Source organism: Gopherus evgoodei, chromosome 3 (genome assembly GCF_007399415.2).
Source record: "Gopherus evgoodei ecotype Sinaloan lineage chromosome 3, rGopEvg1_v1.p, whole genome shotgun sequence".
Taxonomy (NCBI): Eukaryota; Metazoa; Chordata; order Testudines; family Testudinidae; genus Gopherus; species Gopherus evgoodei.
In genome coordinates this window covers 149,552,830-149,571,213 of record NC_044324.1, presented here as the reverse complement: position 1 = coordinate 149,571,213, position 18,384 = coordinate 149,552,830, and the positions used below count along the sequence as shown (strand labels likewise).

At 39.7% G+C, this 18,384-nt stretch overlaps 1 protein-coding gene across 4 annotated transcripts in view; it reads left to right on the top strand.

The window, feature by feature from the left end:
* RGS7 (regulator of G protein signaling 7) overlaps positions 1–18,384 on the top strand; it is a 454,835-nt gene that overhangs the window by 423,594 nt on the left and 12,857 nt on the right. For 2 of the 4 annotated variants that reach the window (XM_030556981.1, XM_030556980.1), the window contains exons 13-17: positions 976–1,086; positions 1,618–1,743; positions 12,178–12,364; positions 15,775–15,864; positions 17,181–17,234. In XM_030556981.1, coding sequence (XP_030412841.1) covers positions 976–1,086; positions 1,618–1,743; positions 12,178–12,364; positions 15,775–15,864; positions 17,181–17,234 — 568 coding nt within the window. The remainder of the gene's footprint in view (positions 1–975; positions 1,087–1,617; positions 1,744–12,177; positions 12,365–15,774; positions 15,865–17,180; positions 17,235–18,384) is intronic. The other 2 variants (XM_030556983.1, XM_030556982.1) reach the window with 1 other exon arrangement.

Here is an 18,384-nt window from a genome sequence, read left to right as displayed (position 1 = left end):
CCCTATGTACAGAGGCCGTGTCTGTTACAGCTCTGCAGTGCAGAGCCTGGCTCTTTAGCTTCACTAGAGCACCTCTTATTTTCAGCTCAGGAGGCCCCAAGTTCAGTTCCTGGTATTGACCAAATTGGTGGTGTCTCACAAACTCCCACTGAAGTCATCGGGTACCACAGCTGGTGTTGATGATTTTTGTGGGCCTGCAAGACAGTTTTTGCACCACGACATTGTTCTAAGTTCATTCCCGAGAAATTAAAAAAAAACCTCTTGTTTCATTCTCTTCCCCCACCACCACCATCATTAACTGACTCTTATCCTGCATGCTATCACCCCACTCTGCATTAATAGGACTTAACAACGCAGTTTTTATAAGTAAATAGGCAACTATATCTCCAAGAAAGCCAGAAATATCCTTATTTTGAGAACTAGTGGCCTGTTTTAGAAAACCCATGGTTTGCCGTTTCCCCCCGCCATAGTTTGGCCACCTGAAAGAGCCACTGCACAGCTGAGTTGGTGAATCAGGCAGTAGGCTGAGTGACAGCACCTATGCAGCTCAGGGACTTATCCCCAGATCTGTTGTACAATAATGTTGCCACATTGCCTCCATTAAGCAACCTAGTGAGCTCCCCTCCCAACTCAGCCCTCCCCAACTCAGAGTCATATCTACTTATTTAATTTTTTATTTCAGCTTCTCTCTGTGCCTTATTTCAATCTCTTTGTACTTCAGTTGCCTCATGTATAAAATGAGGCTAAAACCTGATTCATGGGCTCTGTGTTAGACTTTATTGATTAATGCATTTGACATTCTTCAGTGAAACGCTATGCGGAAATGTTTAGAAGTATTAATAAAGCTTGCAGTTTATTTTATTTCAGCCCTTGATAAAATAAGAAGCACTATCCCATCACCACCACTGTTTACTTTTAAAAAACAGGTTTCTGATCATAAAGCTCATTAACATGACAATGGTTTTGTTTTTTTAGTCTGTTAGCTTACACAGAGCAGTATGTGGAATATGATCCATTTCTTGTGCCGCCTGACCCCTCTAACCCGTGGCTATCAGATGACACTACATTCTGGGAACTAGAGGTGTGGTATGTTATTTCTTCCTTCTTTTCAGATTAATCATGTACACAGCAATAATTTCCATCTTTGCTTGAAGTGTGCAGATTTCAACCACACGTTCTGCAGGACAGTACTGAGGCAGATAGGAAATGAGATTACCATGCTACCAATTTGCTCTTGGTCTTTTCAGCTGTACAGTTTCATGTTATTTTGGATGGATTTATATACTTGCATGAAAGACTGCAGGGTCCACAATAGCCAATGTACAGGGTTCCACTGAGGGGGACAAGAAGGGGAGGCCCATATGTACATGTGTATGTGTGTATACACACACACACACACACACACACACACACACACACTCCTATGCTATATTGATTAAGCACAGACAGTGTGCTTGGCACTGACAATTAAATCTTTGTATAATAACATCGTATAAACACAAGTGACTTGGAAAGCAAGAAACCCATAGCTGAACTTTAGGAGTTTCCATCATTATTTGCATATACAACACTAAAGTGCTAGCTCAGGTCTGTGACTACTTTTTTTCTTGCCCATAGCAAAGAGCCAGGGCAACAGAGGGTAAAGCGATGGGGCTTTGGCATGGATGAAGCACTGAAGGACACAGTGGGGAGAGAGCAGTTTCTCAAGTTCCTGGAGTCAGAGTTCAGCTCAGAAAACTTAAGGTGAAGCTGAAGAGTTTTTATTTTTTAACAACAGCTAAGAAATGTTGTGTATGTCTGGTACCATTTTTTTTTAATTTATTTTCTTCCTTATAGATATAGTCCCATTTCTTCACCGTAAGGGTCCAAAATCCTACAAGGTGTTGCATGCCCTTATTTTTCAATGGCTTTGAGTGTTAATGGTGCTCAGGCCAACACCAACAACTATATAAATAGTCCACGTCCCTAAACACACTATTCTGGTCATGTCCAGTTTCTAGAGGGATCCTCTCTCAAATCATCATATTACATGTCTCAGAAACACTGACCAGCCACAGGGCTTTTGCTATCTTTAAATACATACAGCATTATAAGGACAGTACACTTACAGTGGAAAATTTTCAAATGCAACTAAAGGATTTAGGAGCAAAAATCCCATGGATGTTTGCTCCTAAATATCTTAGCTGATTTTGAAAATCTCCCTGGCAGTGATTAAAAAGAACAATAAAATGCTCTTAACTCTTAGTGTAGGTTAAACATGGTATGACTGATGTGACTTGCTCCTGTCATGCAAGTTTTTTAGAAGCTTGTAAATCTCCAACAAACGCCTCTTCAAAAATTGCATAATAAAGGCACTGTGTATGTGTAGGACAACTTGTCAAATCTAAATTTTTCTCGTTTAAAACAAGATCTCTTTTAAAAATGAACAGAAAAGGCCTATTTCACAGTATAGAATTATAGTCAAACCACTAGCAAAAGGCATTTTTGGTTGTTGCTGTTCCAATGATGCTGTATTAAAACTGCCAGTATATGCATGTGAGAAGGACTTAACAATGGATATTAATTTTTGCTCATCTATGGCCAAAAAAGGTGAATTTTGCTTCTCAGAGGTATGTATATCAAAAACCCATCCCCATGCTAAGTTATTTTCATTGCCTAACTCTGATCCCTTAATAATGGGGTTCAGGCAATTGAGCACTATGGAGAGAGACTAGTGTGACCAGACAGCAAGTGGGAAAAATCAGGATGGGGAGTAATAGACGCCTATATAAGAGAGACCCCCAAATATTGGGACTGTCCCTATAGGAGCGGGACATCTGGTCACCTTAAGAGAGACCCTGGTCTAGTGTAAAAGCCCTAATTTGAAAGATGCCAAGCATTCCCAGTTTCTAGAGATGAGGGTACATAGCACTGAAATATTTCCAAACTTACATCAGAGTAACTGGGAGCAGATTATTCCATGCTACTGGGCATTGTTTTACCATACTATATTTAACATGTTCACAGTTTGGAGATCTCCAATATTAAATCTGGATTTAATGTGGTAATAAGGAAACCTCTTATCTAGTCAAGTTATAGAAGAAGAATTTTGGATCAAAAATATAAATTAAATATTCTGGACCCTATCCTGTTCCCAGCTGTTGTTTTTCATTGATTTCAGAGGGACTAAGATGTGGGCCGATGTGTGTGTTCCTAAATAACATGTTACTTGTAGGTGGCAATTTCTGAATTAAAAAAACTAAGTGATAATTAAAGGGCAAACCTTTTATCAGCCTGGTACAAAGGAATGGGAAGGTATTCTTTTATTGAAAAAAATGTCCCAATAATTCCTTATTCAAGGCAGCTGTTCAAACATGAACCTGTCCAACCTAGCATATGCTATGTTTTCTACAGTTTTTCTATGACTAATTTGACTTGCTACCAACCAGACTGTTACCACATAATCCCAGGCTCTTTCCCCTAATCTTATTTACAACACTAACCACAGGCAAACTGCAAGTAACTGATCCAGCAAAATACCCTAGAGGATTTTGTTTGGAGCTAATTTCTCAATATGCCATCTACTGTTATATCTGTCTATCTAGGTTCCTATATTAGCGTAATAAAGCATAATATCTGAGCAGAGATGGGTGCCAAATTAAAAGCTATGCCTGTGACATGTTAGAGAGAACTCATTTTAAAGTCTCATATGTCTGAGACTCAAAATGCCACTGATTGCAGTGATATAAATAAAATTTACATCTGACATAGTAATTCCATACATAATGAGTCACAAAGTACCTGTTGATGCACAATGGCACACCTAAAAGTCTCAGCATCTTCCCGAATGCTATCACAACTCAGTTATGATTTCTTTAAATGTAGGAGCACCTACATGCTTACACAGCTATTAACCACATAATGATAGAATTTGTCGTTTGAGGGATTTGATAGCATCTTTCTAATACTGTGGCAAGGGGATTTGCTTCCGTCAATAGCTCCTCAGCTTAGTAACATGACTAACATAACTTCACATCCATGGTTATCAGGTGTCATCCCTTTGCAGATTTGACCATGACTGAATTTAAAACAAGTGTCTTCAGACCGGGAGGAGTAGCAAACAGATGGGACTATAGTTCCTAACTGTGAAATGTCCTGTAGAAAATACAGCATTGGGCTTCAGGCAGTGAGGAAACATTCACTCCTAATCAATCTAAAGCCGTGTGCCCAGGTCAATGGAAGAAATGGAGAAGATATAAAAAGAAGCTGTAATCAAGGAGCCACACCCATTACATGAAACCATGTTTATTTTCAGCTTTATCTCATTAATACTGTCAATATGACTTTTTTTCATGCCCTTGAGTTGAGAAGTGGAAACAGGATTGGTACTGGGAGTGAAGTTGGCCCACAGTAGAATATTTCTTAAGAAGTGCAAGCCAATGTAAAGAAATTTGAAGCAATAGACTGAAACTAAGAGGAAGGATAGTTCAGTGGTTAGTATGCTAGCCTAGGACTGAGCACACGTAGGTTCAGTTTCCTGCTTAGACACGAGCAAGTTAGTTAGTGTCTCTGTGTCTCTGCATTTTGGTTCCCTATTTGTAAAATGGGAAGAATACTACTTCCCTACCTCATGGGGGTGTTGTGAAGATAAATAATTAAAGACTGTGAGGTGCTCAGATACACAGTAATGGGGTGGGGGAGCCATGTAAGCACCATAAATTGATAAAACATAATACTGTACCTCTTGGGTAAAGAGGCAGGTCAGCTGTATGAGAGACATCCCTAGTCAATGTAGCTACTGGTTGGTCCCCTTTTGCTCTTCATTCAGCTAATATTTCTTAGAAAAAGTCTGATCAGGGTGTTAGTAGTGTAGCTTCAGTACAGGGCATGGGATTCTGAGTGGACCATTTAACTCAGAAGGCTCACAGAACTGCTCCTTCATGCATCTACACTATTATACCCTCCTTAGTAATCATCCACAGAGCAAGTCCTTTTGAAAGCTCTGCTTTATGCTTGGCTCACTGTGAGGCCAAGTATTACAGTAACACAAGATTTGAGAGTATCATTTTTGCAAAATTCCTAGCTCCTGTTAGGAAGCAAAGAACTATATTTGAAATGTGGATGCTTAAGTTTTAGCATGATCCAGTACTGCCTGGATCAGTTGGTTGCCCAGGCACACTGGGATATTCAAAGGAGCATATGGGATTCAGGCACCTAAATCCCATTGAAATATGAGAGTTAGACACCTAACTTCCTTTGTCTTCTTTGAAAATCCCAGCGTCTCTCCTTGTCTGATCCTTGCTATGTCTATGTATCACTGAAGTCTCTGACCAGTAAGTATTTATATATTGTCTGCCTATTAGTTTCCAGGTGGAGGAGGTTATGGATTTCAAACTATAAAGACCTAAATGGTTTTGAGTCTTGCCTACATGACAGACCATCTTTCTCCCTGTGTGATACAGCAACAGCTGTGTGCTCAGAGGTACTTGTGCTAAAAACAGCCCATGAGGTTAAAAAGGAAGGAAAAAGTGACAGGGCATCGTCTGAAATGTGCCCGTCTCCTTGATCAGACAAGGATTTTGATTTGTTAACTTTCAGAAGATGCTGGAAAGCTAGAGGGAGAGAAGAGTTCTGGGTGCTTGGTAGCATGTATGTGTGTATGTCAGAGAGGGGGGTTAGAGAGTGGTCAGATATGGGGTTAGTATGCTGGACAAATAGTCTAGTTTCAGCAACCCAGTGTGCACTGGAATTTTGTTTGGGGCTTATTTTTGTAATCATACACCATACTTGCTGTAAAAATCACTAGCACCAGGAATAGATGCTTCAGATGAATTCTTTCAAATAAATAAATCAAATAATTGTATACAGCTAAGTGGTGTGAAACATAGACTACATCAGCCTTATGTCTTAATGGTCATGCTTTTGTTTACTTTATATGAAAGAATATATACATACATTGTAGTTTAATTATACCGTAATAAAATGATTTGATTGGTGGAGGAGGGAATGATACAGGAGATAGGCATATTGGGTTTGATTGATTTTTCCCTTTCGGCCTCACCTTATTTTCCTTGTTGCTATTTATTATTAATCATTGTAGATTATTTTTAAATGTTTTTATCTATTTAAATATATTTATCTGAAATGCCAGTGGGAAGCTAGTTCTGCAGTTAACTGACCACGGAGAAGAGTTATTGGCCTTTGTTGCAAGGTATAACAGGCAGAGCTGGTAGCAACCTACAGTTAAGATTGTCTAACACTTTCTATTAACTCCTGTTTTCAGTTGCTAATAAAGGTGCCAAACTTTAATCTCTCAGACTGAAATGTTCCATGCTTGTTCTCTGCCTCAGAATGAATTTTGGAATATTTCAGCGATAGGGGTTTCAGAGAATAAGGCTAAGGATTAATAGGTAGTTTAGCCAATGTTAACATTTTTTCCAGCCATTCCCTTGAAGAGCTTTAGCACCTCCTTGTTTTGGAGCAAGACTTGGTATTTGGAAAAGGGGTGATCCTAGGTGTCAGAGAGAGGGTTTTTCCTGTCCTCATGAAAATCCATCCCAATATGACAGAGTTACAAACCTCTCAGGTGCACATGCTCAGTGGAGCTTGTTAGGGGCTTGCTGCTAAAGCCTCCAAATGTTCCATCCAGCTCCATAAAGCTACCCACAGGCCAACTGCACTGTGTTGGAGTCCTACAGAGCCCCCCACATGATAGGCACAAAACTAGAGCTCCAGATACAGGGATGCACCAGTAGCTTTGGCCCATGGGTGATTGTATTGCGTGAGGAGGAGCCTGTGAGTTCTAATCAGGGTTCTTCCATTAGCTGGTGTTAATTCTATGAATGTCACTTCCCAGGCAATCTTAATTTGGCCCCTTGTATGTATGCACGATGACAGTATTTAATTACATGTTTACATACTACTTGTTCTACAGAACTCTCACTTATTCAGTGCACTGGAGAGACAGTGATTGAGGCAAAGGGTTGTAAGAAAAGAAAGGATGTTCTCTTGTGTTTAAGGTACTGCACAAGGACCCTGCAGGTCTATGTTCCAACCCTGGCTATGCTATTGATTTCCTGTGTGATAGCTGACAAAATTAATACACACACACACAAGGCGGTAGCCTTAAGGCTTGACTCTTCTGTAGGAAGAGGGCATGCATTTTGTTTTGAAAGCTCAGTAAGCAGATTAAAATGTGTATCTGCAGTGAATAATCTACCTAGACATAGCATATTGGAGCTCTCAGCAGATTTTTTGCTTCCATTTTATAAGAAGTTTCTGCAATTACAGTCTCAGTTTCTGTAGGGTTTTTGGAATACTAACATTAGAAATGTAAAATAAAAATTAATCTACCAGTGAGGAGCTTGTGCTCACCTTGATGAAGATGGGTCTGGATTGCCTTTCTTTTCCGTGCTAGAAGCTACACGTTCCTCCAAAGTAGTTCAGTTTATCTCCCACCTATTTTTCCATCATTGTCTGTACCATAGTGTTAAGTCAATGGTTCACATGCAAAATAGCATCCTGGGTTTATTTGTGGGGCTCCCAGAAATATTGGTGATAGCAAGAAGGAATAAACAAGATCACTGTCCTAGGATAGATCCTAATGGATGTCTGGGTCTGAAAATGGCTGTGGTTACAAAGAACATCCTTTTCATTTCTCTGCTCTTTACCTACCTTTAAGACATATGAATAATCAGCCAATCCCAGTAGGTGCATTGGAGTGGGGCTTGCACTGCAGGACGTACCCTCTGAAATGTAAATATCTAAAGCAGTTTAAAACAACAAATTAAGGTTGCCTAAACTCAACAGAATTATTTACTGGGTCAGCTGAATTAAAGTCTGTGTGCTGTGCAGTTGTTAAGCTCGTGTAAGAAGAACACTGTTCTCGATGCATTGCTTTCAAATTTACAGACCAAATACAGTAAAACCATCAGATTTTGGTGCTTCAGTGATTAGGGCACTAACCTAGGACTACAGAGGCTTGTGTTTTAAGCTCCTGTTCTGCCACAGACTCCCTGTGTGATCTTGGGCAAATCACTGAGCACCAGATCCTCAAAGCAACTTAGGTGCCTAAATGCCTTTTGAGGGTCTAGGCCTTCATCTCCTGTACCTCAGTTTCCCATCTGTACAATGGGGATAATAGCACTCTCTGACATCACAGGAGTGTTTTGAAGATAAATACAGTAAAAGGCTTTTGAGGTGCTCAGATATCATTTAGAGGTCCCTAAAATAGATATCTCAAAAGATGGAGGCTGATATTAGGCAGTTGAAGGTCAAGTTGATGAGAAGCCATAACAAGCTAAACCATTGAATGAGGTTGTCAAATACCCTTTTAGGCTTCCAGCCATACAAAAAGGAGAGATGAGACAGAACAGGTGACTGGGGAAGGGACCTATCTTTATTTCACCTTCCCTGCTACAAAGAAGTACTGGGCTCATGTGACTACCCTGCCTTCCATTTGTTAGAGTTAGGCCAGTTTAATAAGGGGACTATGAGACTAATTGCTTCCAATGATGTAAACTGAAGAGAAGAACTATTTTGTAAGGTGTTGTTCTGTTTATTTGCTTTGCTTTGCTGTCTTTGTGCAGCAGCCTTACCAGACTGTAAGTATGCAATGTCATTTTTGACTTCTTGGGAGACCTGGGTAAAACACAATAGTCCCTCAACACAGTGAAAATATGTCTTAGTCTTGCAGTATATTCAGGACAATACCATGTTTTAATTGTATTCCCAAATCATGCTCTCATCATGTAAAGTCCAAGCCAGAGCGCGGTCAAGATCAGTTGAGTCCCAACTTCTCTGTTATTAGACCAACCGTGTTGACATCACATTGGAAGACTATGTTGTATCTGGCTCCCTCGACAAAGAAGAAACCACATTGTAGTGGGTCCTGTCTTATCTGAGAATAAAACTGTGCAAGTTTATGGCACCATGCTTAAGTCTAGCTGTTTATAACAGGATTCCCAGGGCAGTTATCTTTTTTGTTAACTGTGTTGTACAGTCTGTGGACAACCAAATAGTGATTATAGTACAGTGATCAAGTTAACCATGCAGGTTCATTCATCTGCACATCCACCAATGTAATATACGCCATCATATGCCAGCAATGCCCCTCTGCTATGTACATTGGCCAAACTGGACAGTCTCTACAGAAAAGGATAAATGGACACAAATCAGATATTAGGAATGGCAGTTGTGACAAAGTTCCTCCTCTACCTTGGTGGGTCCTGCACTTATTTTCAGATTTGCTCACCTCTGTGATCTTCCCCACAGTCTGGGTCAACTCCTTCTGGGTTTGATCAGGAGTTGGGAGGTCTGGGGGGAACCTGGGCCTGCCCTCTACTCTGGTTTCCAGCCCAGGGCCCTGTGGATTGCAGCTGTCTATAGTGCCTCCTGTAACAGCTGCATGACAGTTACAACTCCTTGGGCTACTTCCCCATGGCCTCCTCCAAACACATTCTTTATCCTCACCACAGGACCTTCCTCCTGGTGTCTGATAACGCTTGTACTCTGTAGTCCTCCAGCAGCACAGCCTCTCACTCTCAGCTCCTTGTGCCTCTTGCTCCCAGCTCCTCACACACACTTCCTCTCCTCTAGCTCCTTCCTCCCTGACTGGAGGGAGCTCCTTTTTAAACCCAGGTGCCCTGATTAGCCTGCCTTGATTGGCTGCAGGTGTTCTAATCAGCCTGTCTGCCTTAATTGGTTCTAGCAGGTTCCTGATTACTCCAGTGCAGCCCCTGCTCTAGTCACTCAGGGAACAGAAAACTACTCAGCCAGTGACTAGTATATTTGCCCCCCTACCAGACTCCTGGACCACACTGGCCTGGGTCTGTCACACAATATACAAAAACCTGTAGGAGAACACTTCAACCTCCCCGGCCACACAATAACAGACCTTAAGGTGGCCATCCTGCAGCAAAAAAAAACTTCAGGACCAGACTTCAAAGAGAAACTGCTGAGCTTCAGTTCATCTGCAAATTTGACACCATCAGCTCAGGATTAAACAAAGACTATGAATGGCTTGCCAAATACAAAACCAGTTTCTCCTCCCTTGGTTTTCACACCTCAACTGCTAGAACAGGGCCTCATCCTCCCTGATTGAACTAACCTCGTTATCTCTAGCTTGCTTGCATATATATACCTGCCCCTGGAAATTTTCACTACATGCATCTGACGAAGTGGGTATTCACTCACGAAAGCTCATGCTCCAAAATGTCTGTTAGTCTATAAGGTGCCACAGGATTCTTTGCTGCTGTAACCATGCTAGTATTCTAATAGCAACAAATGTATAAATGTGATTCTAGGTAGCACTGTTCAGATCACATTTGGTCAAGGCCTTTTTAGTGATCTTTTATTGTGCAGAAAAAATATACCATGGTCCCACACATAACCTAACATGGCCTGCTGAAGTATGTATGCTCTGTATAGCAAGAAGCTAGATTGGATACTGCTGTTACAATTGCTCAAAATACCAGGTCAAGGGACAGGCAGTGAAATTGAAAGGGGGAAAATTTAAAGCTGATAAAAAGAAATACATTTCTGGACAACATGCAATTAGCATGCACAGTTTACAGCCACAAAATACAGTTGAGACTAAGAGTTTAGCAGGATTCAAAAGAAGATTAGACCTTTATATGGATAACAATCGGTCTGGCCTAGTGAATAGGGAGAAAGCAGTAGATGTGGTGTATCATGATTTTAGTAAGGGTTTTGATACAGTCCCACGTGACATTCTCATGAGCAAACTAGGTAAATGTGGTCTAAATGAAATTACTATATGATGGGTGCAAAACTGATTGAAAGACTGTACTCAAAGACTAGCCATCAATGGTTTGCTGTCAGACCGGGATGGCTATCTCGTGGGGTCCCAGAATGGTCTGTCCTGGTCCAATACCAGTCCATATTTTCACTAATAACTTTCACTAATGGAAAATGGAGTGGAGAGTATGCTTATAAAATTTGCTTATGACACCAAGCTAGGAGGGGTTGCAAGCAATTTGGAGGACAGGATTAGAATTCAAAAGAGCCTTGACAAATTGGAGAATTGGTCTGAAATCAGCAAGATGAAATTCAGTTAAGACAAGTGCAAAGTACTGTCCGTAGGAAGGAAAACTCAAATGCACAGCTACAAAATGGGGAATAACTGGCTCGATAGTAGTACTGCTGAAAAGTATCTTGGGGTTATAGTGGATCACAAATTGAATATAAGCCAACAACCTAATGCAGTTGTGAAAAAGGCTAGTATGCTGGGGTGTATTAACAGGAGTGTTGTGTGTAAGACATGGGAGATAACTGTCCCGCTCTAATTAGCAGTCTCAGCTCGAGTACTATGTCCAATTCTAGGTGCCACACTTGAAGAAACATATCAAAAAAAATGGAATGAGTCCAGAGGAAAGCAACAAAGGGTTTTAATAAAGGTTTTTAAAAAACTGACCTGTCAAAAAGGTCTAAAAAACTGGGCATAATTAATCTTGAGAAAAGAAGACCGAGGGGGGAGACCTGATAACAGTCTTCGAATATGTTAAGGGCTGCTATAAAGAGGATGGTGATCAATTGTTCTCCATGTCCACTGAAGGTAGGACAACAAGTAATGGCCTTAGTCTGTAGCAAGGGCTATTAAATTTAGATATTTGGAAAAACTTTCTAACCATAAGGATAGTTAAGCTCTGGAATAGACCTCCAAGGCAGTTTCTGGAATCCCTGTTATTGGTTGGACAGACACTTCTCAGGATGGTCTAGGTACACTTGGTCCTGCCTCAGCACAGGGGGCTGAACTAGACCACTTGAGGTCCCTTCTAGACCTACATTTCTATGATTCTATAAATATTCATGCTTCAAGGCAACCTCTGTTTGATGGGGGTTAGGCAGAAATTTCCCTGTGAGCAGATTACCCTGTAGGGTTCCTTGCACCTTCCCATGAAGCAGCTGATACTGGCCACTGTTTAATACAGGATACTGGACTAGATAGACCACTAGTCTGAGCCAGAATGGCAATTCCTATACAGAAACTATATAATCCTAATACAAAATTCATGGCTACCACTTTGCTCATTGTTGTGTATTGTTTTGTGATGTGTGTAAAGCAGTTTTTATGTCATTACAAACTATACTAATGAGAAGAGGCCATGAAAGGCTGCTTATACCAGAACCTAGGAAAGAAATTAACCTTAGAATTCAATTTGCCATATTTTCCCATAGGTTCTGGTTAGCAGTTGAAGATTTGAAGAAGAGACCTAATCGTGAAGTACCTGCTCGAGTCCAGGAAATCTGGCAGGAATTTCTTGCTCCAGGAGCTCCCAGTGCCATCAATCTTGATTCGAAAAGTTATGACAAAACCACACAGAATGTGAAGGACCCAGGAAGATACACATTTGAAGATGCTCAGGTCAGTATATGATCTTCATCCAGGCACTTCCGAGGTATAGCACCAGCCATTTGAATGCACACTCTTACAAACAGATATATTTGGTAAAGATAATGTAGTGTTCACTTTTCTAAAAATATCAGTATCAATGCAGTATGGGGGAAACTCATTCTTTGGATTAAGGCCTATGCATTGCTTAAGTGTCATATGAGCCACAATTTTGATGACTGTAGTGGTGCAAAGGCTTCAAGCTGGCACCCTGCACATGTGTGAATCTGCCCTGCTAGCCGGGGGTGTAGTCCAATATAGGTACAGTGAAGTTCATTCTCTTCAAGTACCAGGTTTCTTAACCCTTTTGCTCAGCTGAGGTAAAAATGCTATAGAAAATCAAATGAATTTCTGCCTCTCAGGATCTGCTCTTGAAGGACTTTTCTTAACCAAAACGAGGAATCTGTTCTCCTCTGGATGCATGTTCATACCTCTCATTAGCATTTATAGGAGGCAAAAGTTTATACCAAGAAAAGACTGTTTGTCCCATGGGAGAAATAAATATAAAGGCTTGTACTGAGGTTATTTCTCAATCCTATGTACAATTGTACCTTATAAACCTCATTGTAAAAGTAATATCCACTGAACAGCATAGTAGTCTTCTAGGAACTGTCCTTCAAGGAGTGATATTCTAGGAATGAAGGACGGATTGAGTATGACTTTCTAAGATTTTTTTTTGCCATTTTACACTTCGTGGGTTGATTTAATAAAGAAATATGGTATGATACACATGGCAAACCGGTAACTCCAGTCCGAGTGGCCTTTGTTTTAGATCGAGAATAGCACAGCACAAAACAGCAAAATTTTCCTGAGAGAGCACACAATATGTCTCCACTGTGATAGTCTGCATTAAACTGAACACACAATGATTATCTGCCTATGCTGAGCTCTTAGAAATTTAATGGTACAGTACACATAAAACAAAGACATAAATTACATAGTTAAATACTTCAGAAATACAGAAGCTCTGAAAGCAAAGATATGTTGGAACTGCAATAGCTAAAGAAAAGCAACCTTCCTTGCCATTATTCTAGTTTTGGAAAATGGGTATGAAAGCTCAACACTCCTTTATTTTCTTTCTAGATTTTTTTCCATTTGTGTATGGTCTGGAGTATGCAGACTCTATGCAAAGAGGCTTTTTCCCATCAGAACTCCCTCCTTTGATCTTGTTCAGTGTAATTTAAGTCTGGCAGTGAACACTTCTCACTCAGAGCAATCAAGATAAGACTCACCTGTCCTACCTTGAACATTGTGATCTTTACCCACTGTGCTAAAGTGGCAAGATTTTTTCAGTAGAGGGCCCCTTCTTTTGGAATTTGCTGCTTATGATGCTCTGCCAGGTTTTGAGTTGAAGAGTCTCCAGGGCATCAAACAAGTAACTTTATTTTTGTTTAAAATACAGCTCTAGTCTGTAAGGTGACTCACTATAAAAATGGCATAATGAGGTTCCATATTTGTCTCTTGAAGAGTCCAGCTCTAATGTATTCAATTTACAAATTAAAAAAAATATTTTTTCTAACTCCAGCTTTGCCAGCTTAACCTGGAATCTGAGAAGCAACCTGGGTTCTTTACTTCTTGTGCATTACCACCAGTAATAAATTCTGCAGTTTAAGTTATTCTCTGTGACACATCTGCGAGGCTGCTGTTTACAATGGTGTTTGCATAGATTCAATTGGCTGAATGTTGTTAACCAATTCTGTTCTGATACTATGGATGAAGGAACATAATCCTCTTTGTTCTCTTTTAGCTATATTAGCAGTGCTAAAAAAAAAAATCAAATGGTATAAAGACACTAAAGGGGCCAGATATGAAGGCGTGAAGGTAGCATGTTGGGTCAGAAGGTGCTATTTTTTTACATGATCACTTTTCAAAGTTTATAAATGCATTAGATTATCCAAACTGAGAGAACTTTAAAAATTTGATTGACTTCTACCTACATTTTGTCTCCTTTCATTTACTTTCTCCATTCACTCAGCTTGCACTGTATAAAGTGTTAGGATTTTCACTTTCAGATTCGTTCACTAGGTCAGTGGTGTTGTACCAGGATTTCCCTATACTGCAGGAGAGAGTTTAAATTGTTTTATAAACTGGTTTCATTGAATGCTTACAAATATATATTTCTATTCATATTGGGGGGTTTTAAACCCTCCCACCCCAACTGTATAAAAACAAATACAGACTCATGGACTTAGACTACTTTACATTTTAGCCCTTCAGCTTTTAAAGCATTCTGTGAATTTGATTTCTGAACATTCTCTCTCTCTCTCTCTGTAGCAAAGGCTGCTCAACACAATCTGCTGCCCTAGGCACACTTTAGTATGCTGCCCCCTGATCCACTCAGGTTTGGCCCAGCCACCTCTCTGTTATAACAGATGGGTGGCCAGGTCAAATCTACTACCCTGGGCAGCTGCCCAGAAATCTGAAGCCCTCGGAAGCTGCTTAGTTTGCCTATAGCTAGAGAGGCCTTGGCTCTGTAGATATCTGTAAATTCTGCAGGGCATGAGTTCACATGCATCTGAACAGTACCTGGGGCATGATCCTGAGACCCAGTTTGTGGGGCATGATCTTGACTGGGCTCTCAGGGCACTAGTATATTAAACTGGATTTATGTCTGAATACATATCAGTAAATTACAGATAAACATATTACAGGGATATTGTAATAATCTGAAAACCAGATCCAGGAAATAGTTAAGGTTCAATTTAAAAGAAATCCAAATGTGTTATGGTATGGTATGTAAATGGACAGTTAAGGCACTCAAACAACTTTAACGCTGTCCTGTAGTGAGGTGATGCAGTTACAGTCAGCGCATACTAGTGTTTGCAGTCCCAGATTAGATTAAATTTAAAGACAACATTTGAGTACTCACCCCTCATGGTATCACTACAGGGTGGAGTTTAGCAGAAAGGCCAATTAACCCGAAATACAATGTCTTCAAGTGTAGCCAATGAACCATTCAGTAAATTTATCTATAATGGAAGATTGCATTATTCCGTTAGTAAAGTAATTTGGGACAAAAAATGGTTTTATATGGGTGTTACATTTTTTGGAGAGTCTATTTAGCTGATGTACTTGTAAATTCTCAGAAAATTCACTCAAATATAGAACGAGTGCTTTAATTTAAGGGGAAAGTACACTGTATTTTTCACACATGACAAGGTGGTGGATTCTACTTTAAGAACAAAAGTCAATTCAGCCTTAACTCTAGAACTGCAGCCAAGGCTCCTTCCATAAAAATATATTAGTAATAATCTCCAGTATCTCTCAATAGTGGCATTAAAGATTCTGTTATTTACCTTTTTTATTTTAGTCCACCGCATCTTGTTTTCAGAACATCCATTCAAAATGTCAATTTTTAAAAATTTTATGTCTTTTCTCTTCAGGAGCACATTTACAAATTGATGAAAAGTGATTCCTATCCTCGTTTTATACGATCCAGTGCCTACCAGGAGCTGCTACAGGCCAAGAAAAAGGTATTGGTCCATCTTGTCTTTTTGTTGCCACTGTGCTCGGTGGTGGTTGTTTGCTACAATATGTGGATTTCTCTCCCCTGTGCAAGTGCAGCTGGATATCTGGTAGGTGACCAGGTTGGCTTATTTAGAGGGTCACATACATACAGTAGTTTGATAAATGTATCCTTCATGTGTTTATGTTTTAATAAGTTAAATTAGCAAAACCTATTTTTGTTTTTACATCTCACATTGTAGCACTCTTTCTGTTACCAAGCAACTTAAACTGAAAAGTAGTTTACAAATATTTTAAATAAAATAAAATCGCTGCAGTGTAGTCTTTCAAATTTGCAAATATGATAATTCTCATTTTATTTATTTTTATTTACAAAGCCTACTAATTTGTTTAAAATTGATCTCATTGGTATAAATAACTTCTGATTTCAATTTTTTTAGAAGTATCTTAGGATTTCTTTCCCTCCCTGTGATTATATGTCTAGTTTTATCAGATTAGGAATCTAATATGAATGTGAGATCATGTCACACTCGTGCAAACAAAAAATCTTACCATGGTACAGCACTCTTGCTTTTTAAGGTCCAGGTTATGCAATGAGCTCTGCAGAGACAAACCCTTCACTGTGTGGAGCATCTTACATGATAGGGGGTCCAAGTGCTGAATGCAAGGAAATTCCAAAACACTTTTTGATGCAAAAGTCTATAATGAAATTGTTGTTTGTTATTAGTGGGTCTGATTGTGCTACCACCACAAATTTTTAAATCCTATTGCAATTAGTTGGGAACACTGTTTGCAAAATCAGGCCCAATATCCTGTGTAGAAGTAATAGTAAGCTAGTTATGATTTTGATAATACTAAACTGTGCATAAAATAAAAATCTAAAAATTATATGGAAGTACTGTATGGTTTTTTTTCAAATGTTAGTTTCTGATCATCCAATATGGAGAAATGTTGAAAGTTCCACAGAGCCGCTACTGTGTATGCGAAGTCCTTAAGTTTTGCAAATGTCAGTTCATTGACACAAGAAATGCTCTTCATAATTTTTTTTTTATTTTCAGTTTTTCTTTTTAATCAAACCAGTTTGATCCACCTGAGAAAAGTTTTTTTTATCAAATATTATAACTGCTTTGCCCGTCCATTGTTATATAACAGGCATTCATTAGCAGTTTCATACCTACTTTTGCTTCTTGATTTGTACATGAGCTTTGTTTTGCAGTCCATTGTTTCATCATTCCTTCTTTTCTGCTCTATTTGTTTCTTGCTCTTCTTCTTTTTTCTCCCCTTTTCGTTTTCCTTTTTTTATTTCCCCCTTTTTAAATTTAAGTTGGAAAACACACTGGATCGTCGAACATCTTTTGAGAAATTCACACGCAATGTGGTAAGTTTGTAACCTTGGCAAACTAATAAGCCTGATCAATGAAACACCCTTCTCCCCACCACCACCCTATTCCCTCACCTTTTCTCCTTCTGTATGGCAGCAGATAAAAGTTTTGCGTTCATGCAAGTTTACAACTTTACATAGAAATGGCAGCTTTGTACTAAGCTTTCATTACAGTCCTCCCCCAGCTCTCCCTCCTCTTACTGACTAACCTCAGAGAAAACCAGGTGGTTATTGTTGCTATAAATGGAGGAATGGATCTGTGGGAGCCGTACTGTTTGCATTAAGGAACATGAAATACACCCTAGAAAACGGAGTTAATTCACTCTTCATTTTTTTCATTAAACTAAAGGAACCTCTGGAAACCTGCTTCATGCTGTTACCTTTCCTAGTGCATCATAAGAACAGACATACAGGGTCCATCTAGCCCAGCATCCAATCTTCCAAAAGTTGCCAGTGCCAGACACTTCAGAGGGAATGAACTGAACAGGCCAGTTATCAAGTGATCCATCCCCTGTTGTCCAGTTCCAGCTTCTGGGAATCAGAGGTTTAGGGACACCTGGAGCAATACATTATGTCCTTGACCTTCTTGGCTAATAGCCATGGATGGATCTAGCCTCTAATTCTTTTTTAACCCAGTTATAATTTTGGTCTTCACAACATCCCCTGGCAATGAGTTCCACAGGTTGACTTCACATTGTGTGAAGATGTACTTCCCTATGTTTGTTTTAAACCTGCTGTCTATTAATTTCATTGGGTGACCGCTGACTCTTGTGTTATATGAAGGGGTAAATAACACTTCACTATTCATTTCCTCCACACCAGTCATGATTTTATAAACCTCTGTCATACATACACACACCCCACCTTGTTAGTCATCTCTTTTCCAAGCAGAACAGTGCCACTCTTTTTAATCTCTCCTCATATGGAAGCTGTTCCATCTCCCTGCTGGTTTTTGTTGCGCTTCTCTGTATCTTTCCAATTCTAATATAACTTTTCTTGAAATGGGGTGACCAGAACTGCACACAGTATTCAAGGGATGGGTGCACCATGCCTTTATTATAGTGGCATTAAGATGATCTCTCCAAATACTATGTTTGATGAGTATTTTAATACATTGGTTTCCTTTCCTTTTGCTATTCCTATTTTG